The sequence below is a fragment of the Gastrolobium bilobum genome, unplaced genomic scaffold (assembly GCF_033153095.1).
Source record: "Gastrolobium bilobum isolate Gb01-03AN ecotype WA unplaced genomic scaffold, APGP_CSIRO_Gbil_v1 utg66792, whole genome shotgun sequence".
Lineage (NCBI taxonomy): Eukaryota > Viridiplantae > Streptophyta > Magnoliopsida > Fabales > Fabaceae > Gastrolobium > Gastrolobium bilobum.
Window position 1 is genome coordinate 145,912 of NW_026897228.1, and position 9,451 is coordinate 155,362.

Sequence of the window (9,451 nt, forward strand, 5' to 3'; positions counted from 1 at the left end):
CCCAAAGGATCATTACAACATACAAACACACAATCACAAACAGTATGCAAAAAGTTGATAATTCCAATCCAAAACACAATAACGATAGTCATAACTCAATTACTCATCATAATCAACTCAAGCATCAATCCAAATATGTCATTTACGTTTTTAATCTTATTTAGTTTTATTTAGTGGGAAGAAAACCACGGTAGACCCGGAAAACCTTGTTGCCAGCCTACTGACGTGACATAGGAAACCCTTTTGCCAACCACGTATAATCAAATTTGGCCATCATTAAAACATCAATTCCTTAGTGTGCACACATCTCCACCAAAGTTGCTACTAGTACTGGGAAAACCCTATTGCTAGGTACCACTTTGGGAAGAAAAGATAAACATCATAGGCATAAAGCCAAAATGTTATGTTCATCACTTTAAGGAGGTACTATCCCAAAAGTTATCTTCTAACTATTACCTTATCATACACAAATTAGGGAAACCCAATATTGTCACAAATCACATACTTCGAAAAACTTCTCAAAGAGTTTCATAATTTTCACATCAATGATATCCAGTATCTATCAGAGGTAAGATTCATATCACACATAATCAATTATCCAGTATCTATCAGAGACAAGATTTATATCACACATAATCAATTATCTAGCATCTCAACCTATTATCATTAAGGAATTAAGATTATACCCAAGAAAATTCATATATAATTATGATTTTCTAGAGATTAAAATAAAACCAGCAAAATTTTCAATAAAATTCATATATAAATAATCTTTGATTTTTTTAGAGGTTAAGATTAAACCCAATAAAATTCCCAACATAATTCATATATAACCAATCTACGATTCTCTAGGGATTAATATTACCCTATCCAGATCCAGGTAAAACTAAGCTATGAATTAGGATTATACTATCAAGATTCATTTAAAACTAATCAACGGATTAAGATTACACTATCAAGATTCATACAAAAACTAACCTTCGATACCCTAAGGATCAAGATTACATATAACAAATTTCATATAAAATTAACTTGTTATATGTAATGTGCAACTTGCAAGGATCAATGACTATCCCCACAAACTAACACGAGACTTTTCAGCGTGCTTTATCCTCACTCACACACTTATTGGGAAAACTTCCCAGGAGGTCACCTATCCCAGAATTGCTCCAAGTTAAGCACACTTGACTATGGAGTTCTTCCGTTCTGGGCTACCGAAAAGTAGATGAATTTTGTTAGTATAGGTAGTACCAATTAATTCTTATAAGCTATCCCTAACTGTACCGTCCCATACCAGCACAGTCTCTATAATCCCTCTCTTTGGGGTGTTGATTTGATTCATTCATATATCCCTAGCTGCAAGATTTGACATGAGCTGCTCATTGTCTGTGCCTCTTTTGCACCGGCGATCACTCCTTGCCCTTGCCAGCTCTTGGGATGTTACAGTACTCTTAGAATCAGGATTACATATATCAAATTTCATATGAAACTAACCTATGATGCCCCTAGGGATCGAGATTATCTGAACTCCATGTTTGAAAGCTTCCTTAAGTGAATAGTGATTCACGAGGGAAAACGTAGTTCACTACTAAGGGGGAAATAGTTGTAACAAAATTAAAAGAGTTAGGAATTGGGATAAAAGAACAAAAAGGAGAAGGAAATAGAAAGATGCATGGAATTGGAGAGAATATGAAAATAGTTTAATTTGTTATATTTAACTACTAATTATAGCTGAAATATTATAACGAAAAAATGACGTTAATTGCTGGTAATATTAAAACAGTTAAATAATTATTGATAGTAATCATAATTAATTCATATTTTAACAGTTACAAAACTAAATAATAAAAATAAATGTTGAACATTAAAAGTTTAACATTACCACCAATTAACATTACAATTTTATAATGAAATAATGATACACTGATAAACAATTAATGACAAACAATCTCAACATATAATGATATTGTTGTTATTATTATTATTATTATTATAATAATAATTATTAATTTTATTACTATTATTTTCCGTGGGTTATTACACATTCTCTCCTAATTTTGTGGAGGGAAAAAATATATAAAAAACCATCAAATATGCACCAAACTACAATTATTTCAATTAAAATAATACAAAATTATGTCTATTAAAATGTCAAACATTTTTTCGGATGACAAATGATTTTTCGGAGAACAACAAAAAGCACACCATCTCAAAATCCTAATGTACCAGTCTTTATTTAGTCAAAATAACACAGTTAAAATAACAATGAATGAGTTACAGCACAGCAATGAAAGGATATGAAAACAAGAGGAAATGGCCACACTCCCCTAATCCAGAGAAGGGAGATTCTATTATATACGATGAGAAAGAAATTTTATATTCAAATGTGAATGAGCTAAGAAACTTCTTAGAATGCACAAATTTATGTAGGTACAATCACCCCAGAATTGGGCAATAACTTTGATACAAAAAGCCAAACGACCATGAATAACAACGTCAACTGTAAGAAAAGGCATAATGTCAGCTTACATACTCTTTTCTGCATCATAAAAGTCTCCTCAATTCCTAAAATGTCACCACCATATTTTTCCAATTCATCTGCTCTGTTCTTCAACTTCGACTCCTTACCGTGTGCCTCTCCAAGCTTGTTCGAGACGTGCACTTGATTGCCAGACTGCCCAGATAGTGTTTCTTGTGTTTCCAATAACACAAAAGCTGATGTAACCTTCAAGTTCTGCATCATCTTTGTAACGACCAGGTATTCAATCTCAGCTTCAATCTTTTGCCGAAAAAGACTCAGAAGCTCAGATTCCACTTCTTCAAATTTTTCCTCTGATAAACCTATGGTGCAAGCATATTCTTCCTTAGGAAACTTACCATCACTCAGTGCTGTTTCAAGTTCAGCAATCTTGGAATCCTTAATGGCAATCATATCCTGTAATTCTTTTGATTTGCTTTCCAAAATATTTATATTTTTTGTCAAGCTCAATACCTTAAGTTCCAAGGAACTTGATGCAATTTGTTTAATCTCTTCCACAGCAGGCTGGGCAGATAAGCATGACTTATGGAATCCAAGATCAACAGCACTAACATCAGCAGTTGCACTGCTACACTTGGTTGAGTCATCATCAATTGAGAAAGGTTTATTCGCGATCACCCCGAATTTTTTTATCTCTGCACGAGTACACATAGATTGGATATAAGAGTTCACAAAATGCAATGACATAAACCGCACTGGATACTTCCATAAAACACAACTATTACAAGCGAATAAAACAATTTTTCTGCGGCTGAATTTTCCCATTGCTGGTTCAGGTCAGGTGTCATGTTCTAGAAAGCCCTCTGATTTCATTTAGATACCTAAGTTCTTGGATTTTTCAAAGATGAATTCAACTGAAGAAATTCATCTTCACAAAAAGTATAGAGATACTAAGGATTCCACTTCAAGAACATCAATACTTCAATTAGGATAGACTCCAAAACAATAACTTAAGCAGAATGACATGCTGAAATTTGATCAAGGAGAAGCAATATATAAAGCTTTGGCCAGGTTGACTTCTTCGATTAAGTACAATGTCAACAACACACATGCATTAATTGCTGGATAAATTTTCCAGGGGGATAAGGGGGCGAACCGGAGCAGTGATAAAACTGTTCCATCATGACTGAAAGGTCATGGGTTCGAATCCAGGAAACAAGGGTAAGAGCATTAATTTCCTCCACCCCACACTCGCTAGTCGGGTTTAACGGGGAGTTTTTTTTTTTTAAATTTTCCAGGGGGATCATTTTCCATATGCCTTTCTATTCATCAACATGCAAGAAGCATGTAGGACTACTGTTTCAAATAAGTGTGGTTGAATTATTGGATTCCCCAAGAATTTCCCAATTCACTAGACCATTAGAATTTAGCATCCAAAAATCATAAGGCATGAAATTTAAAATTTCTAAATCAAATATCAAGAATTTGAATGATGGAAAAGAAGAAAAACAAAAATGAATATCATTTTCCTTCAATGTAAAACCCCATTTCTGCGTGTCTATATTTATCAACATCAACATCAACAATACCTTTATCCCAAATTAATTGGGGTCGGTGGTAGATGAACCCACAATTATATTTATATATGTATATATTTATATGCTACTCTACAACTATGGCTCTCCACAAATACTGGGAATTATGTTAGGGCCAGTGCAGTCCGCCCTATAATCTAAGCCATGAGTGCAAATCAGTTATTTATCATTAGAATGGCCAAAATTGTAACAGACAACCTGTAGCATGTGACTGCAATCTGATAAGTATCAGAGTCCCAGAACAGAAAAGAAAGAACTGAAATTATATTGATAACGTTGAATCCAAATCAGACCCAACAATTTAAGTACATGATGTCTCACAGAAAAGGAAAATTACGGTAACGGTGGAAAAGAGATTTGCAGAAAAGAAAGATAAGCCTAGAAGAATTATAGTGCTTCTAGTCACTCCCATACACCAAAGGTGTCCCAATTCCAGTTTTCCCAAAAGCTAGACTCTCTAACTGATTCTCACTCTTCATACCCCCAAGTTTCCCTCTCACCCCATAACTGATTTGAGTGCCCACGTTCTCCTCCTTTGCTAAGTCAGCAATTGGATGAGCTTGATCCAACCCAATATAATCTAATGTTCTCCGGTAGAGCTGCCTACGGTATGTATACCTTATACTGAGGTGGGGTTCTATCACAATCCAAACTAGAATTTTCTTTTTCTTTCATGAAACAAACTCCTGTATGCATAAGACCCTTTCCAGTCAAATTTCCCATGATGTCAAAGGTTACTCTATATATTAAAACTTCAATCAGGTTTGAACTTTCAACCACATCTATCATAAGCACGTTACTATCCCCAAAGTCCTCAAGGCACCAATTATACCATAAGCAATTTCTGCAACATTAGAAAATAGCAAATAGCAACTTTGGTATTTAAATTGTATATCTATGTAACAATTTAGCCAAGCAGCATTCAATTTCAAAGAACATAAGTTAAAGAGATTCGATCAAGGATATTAAACATTTAGTAAACACGACAGCAGCAACAATTATTAACAGACAAGAATAATTTTTCATTAGAGTTACCGATATCATTTGCAAATTGGCCAGCAGCATAAAAACCTCACCAAAAAAAAAAAAAATCAAACTTGTTACAAACAAAATGGACAAACCTTCTTCAAGTGCCTCCTGTGCAGCCTGAAGGCTACGAATAGACTCAATTAAAGGATCCTCAACTGTTGAAGATTGATTCTGCTCACTTTTCTCTTGTAGAAGATCTTCATCTTCCCCCATGTTGTTGTAAGAACAACTGGCTTGAAAGTCCTCTGAGAAATGTTCGTAAGTATGCTCTTCATCACTGTTACCATCATCAGAATTATTCTGCCTGCCACTATATTCCCCATTACTAGTCACAGCAAAGATACCATCCTCAAAATTGGAGTTCCTTGAATCAGACTCAATGCTGGAATGAGAATTTTCCTTCTTCTTTCTGACTCTATCACTTCTATGCTTCTTTGTGCTCTCAACCTGTCCCTTTCCCTGTTGAACAACCCACTGAGCTGAGTTAGCTAAATTCTCAGAATCTACACACAAACTCAGATCCTTAACCATATCCCTCCTAATTCTCTTCCATTTCTTCAACCCACAGCCTTCTGATGCTCCTATGGGATGCACAGGTTCTTCACTATCTCTTCCCTTTTGATATGGTGACAACTCAAAGTTCTCATTAGCAAAAGAACCATCATTATCTCCTTCAGATTCTAGGGAGGAGGAACATTTACTTCCCAAATCCATAAATAACAAAACTAATTTAGACCAAGATCCCAAAAAAGCAAGACTTTTGATGGTTCTAGCTCACACCCATCCAAAAGAAAAATCTGGGCATAAATACAGATACCCATTTAGGCACATGTCATGAAATATGAATCCAATTGAATTGTAGTTCAAGCAACAACAAATTAAATCGGAGTTACATAGGAATTTCAAAAGTACCACAAATTCAGTTATTTTATTGGGATAGAAATGAATGGCTGAGAGAGGAACCGAAAGAAAAGAGGATCTAGAAAATGAGCAAATACCTCTGGCGTAATAAATGGACTGAAAAGCTAGGCTAGGCTAGGCTGTGGATGGATTTGCTCTTTTATGACAACGTGATCAAGATATTTGACTATTTATTTATTATTATAATTTCTTATAATTTTATCTTGATTTTTGTCAATGAATGGTTATTATTTTTGTAAATTAAACTAATTAATTAATTATTAATTTACAATAAATAATAACAGTTGATTGATCGAAATCAATAATATTAAAATATAATTATAAAAGGTTATAAAAAAAAATTGTAAATATATTTATTATCATATTATTATGGAAGGAATGACATAAGATTGTTTCCTTGTGTTTCTTTTTTACGTGTTGACCATTCGGGTAGTTCATACATAAATTAAGGTTATTTTTTTATTTATTTTTTTGGTAATCTAAGTTATTCTTTTTTATTTCTTTATTTGAAGTTGATTTGCTTATGAATGATTAAAATTATTTTTTATGATATAATTGTATTAAATCAGATGGGTGGATTCCATTCTTACGGAAGTAAATCTTTAGTTTAGTTTATAAAAGATATAATAAGTTATAGGGAAAAATGTTTATCCTTTTAAATGACAGAACTTATATATTTTCACTCTCATAAAAAGGTGGGACCCTCACCTTTTTTTTTGTCAACTCTCTTTTCTCCTTTATCTATCTCAATCTATCTCTTAAAATAACACAAATTTACATCCTTTAAAATAATACACATGTTTCCCTAAGTTATATTAGTATTAAAGGACAGATAGGATCACGTAAATTTTGCAAATATACATTTTGTTGGCTAAATTAGTCCATAATGTTAGAAAATTTTATTTTATAATGTTATTGTGGGCTATATATTTTATTTTTAATTATTTCATGTTATTTAATTTATTCGATAAAATAAACGATCAAAATAAAAAGTTCAAATAAATTCATAAATCAGTATGGGTTAAATGAGTGAATATTCGTTATCTCAAATAGATATTGATCAGACCAATACTATAATAGCCCGTTGTACACCGGTATTGTTAACATTAATTATGATATTAAGCGCAATTACAATCACAACAATGCATTTATAAAAATGCGAATAAACTTTTTCTGATTATTACGCTAGCATTTAAAACATAAAAAGCGTAATAATTAAAAGCTGTGACCGTAACCGTAAACTCTTGCGGAAGACTTATTTCAACTATTTTTATAACTTACTTTACTTATTATAAGTTACTAAGGGGTTCCCATAAACCCACTTAGTCAATTTCCAAACTTTACGTTTTTACCTATTCGGACATGTTTCACTCTTAATTTTTCTGCGACCACACCGCTCGCAACCAAATCTTCTTCTCAGATTACATCTTTGTCTTACTTAATTCCCTTTTTAACAAGCTATCACACGCTCAATTCAGAGCTCATTTGCTCCGGTTATCGCCGTTTGAAGTTGGATAAGCAAATAGCCAACCAACCCCAAAAACAGCTCCAAACCTCTCACATTACTCGAATTACTGCACTCAATCCACTCATCCATTTGCTCTCAAATTTTTATCCTACAAACTATACATCTCAAACTTCATTTTGATATATCACACGCTTAATCTGACTGAGAAACGAAGCGGGAATTAATTTCCCAAATCAGGTCCAGAACTGCCTCAGATGCAGTGGCACATGAGCAGTCCGCGTTCCTCCATTTTTTTCAGGTCGAAGACCAACCCAGATTTTTCCCAATTTTTGACACAAGGTAGAGGACATCTCAACCTTCGAAATGGCGTATGGAACGTCCCTATAGGACCTCTATGGAGGGAGATATACTCTCCCGAAGTTCGCCTAAAATTGCCAATTCTACAGAAAATTCGCCAGAGTTTCCTTTATTTTTCCAATAATCCCAAATTTGTACAAAATCATTTAAGCATCAAAGGTACCTAATAATCACATGATAATACAGTAATAATCCAATGGGTGGCACACACAAGGACCAACAACGCCTTGGGGCACTTACAACTCAATCCAGTTTATAGTTATTAAACATAGAGCTCATATTAATCATTCTTAAGTAGTTACAATCACTAACACCTTTTTCATGCATATTTCCATCATATATATTATCATAACCTAAAATAGGCCTAAGGCCCTTCCATCATAAATAGACATGCATCAATACGATTACAATATTGCTTTACAAATTACAACTTGAAACTTAAACTTCAACTTACATTCATCTAATATTACAACTTAAATTCAAATGACAACATAACCAATTACATCACTACTAGACTTAGGCAAAATAGCATGAACAAGATGCTAATGAAGCTACTACTAAATACAAATGACATGTTCATGCCCTAAGTCTAGCCTAGGCCACACGGCCAACAAAATGCAAAATATGAAGCACTCCACTGCTCACTCTACGGGCCTCTTGCCCGCTGCTCCGGCTCCACTGCTACCTCCTGAAATAAATGCCCCGAGACGGGGAGAGATATACGAATATATATCAGTAACCAAGAGGTTCTGGAGAAAACTCCACCCAATGGTTCACTTCGATGCATATCAATAGAATAAAACAACCAATTTTTAAAACGGGATATAGCAAGGGTTTTAGAGAGAGGGAATATAAAGATACAAACTACGACGATACAGGATGGTAACCCCAATTCCACGTACGCCCTGGGCATATATAAGCCTATGGGTATCATCCAAGGTGTGTTCACAGAAACCACAACCATGATGCCCAAACCATCCAAAACGCCAAAGACATTCCTAGTGTGCTCCTACCCGGATCACACACCATGACACGCAGTCAACTGGAACTCCCTCCTGGAGACCTATCCAGCGGAAGTCCGAAACTGCCCGAAGGCTAATAAAACTGTCTACTGGCCAGAGACTCGGTACATAAGTACCCATTGTAATAATGCATGCATGCTCATGTGTTCTATACTACTCATACACACTTCCTACCGTTGCCATCAACTGGCAAGGTGGAACAGAAAAGGGGAACAAGCCCCAGTACCAAGAGGTTACCTTAAGTAATTTCCTCACTAGCTCCGCAGCAGCTTATCCCTCAACTTGGTACACAGTAGAATGCCTACACAGAGGACATTCCCAATCTCTTATAATTCAAACAATACATGCTAATTTACAATTATACATGCATTGAACCAAATACATACCTCAATCCACTTGGTCCAGGACCAAGGGCAACTCCCAGATTCAATTTTCGGGATTCAAGTCAACGTACGGCAACCTATACAATCACGTACCACCATCAGTACGCGTCAAATATCATCAAAACGCAAAATCACAAAATCCTCACCATCCTCCTTTGATGGTTCGGCCATTCAAGTGTTAAATTGAGATTTATTTT

The 9,451-nt window shown here is 34.7% G+C and overlaps 1 protein-coding gene across 1 annotated transcript; it reads right to left on the reverse strand.

The window, feature by feature from the left end:
• Positions 1-2,320: 2,320 nt before the first annotated feature.
• LOC133305006 (WPP domain-interacting protein 2-like) lies at positions 2,321-6,103 on the reverse strand. The gene is made up of 2 exons (XM_061505110.1): positions 5,196-6,103; positions 2,321-3,174 (listed from the first exon to the last, which is right to left on the reverse strand). The coding sequence occupies exons 1-2, from the start codon at positions 5,815-5,817 to the stop codon at positions 2,423-2,425; spliced, it is 1,374 nt and encodes a 457-aa protein (XP_061361094.1). The 5' UTR covers positions 5,818-6,103; the 3' UTR covers positions 2,321-2,422.
• Positions 6,104-9,451: the final 3,348 nt, after the last annotated feature.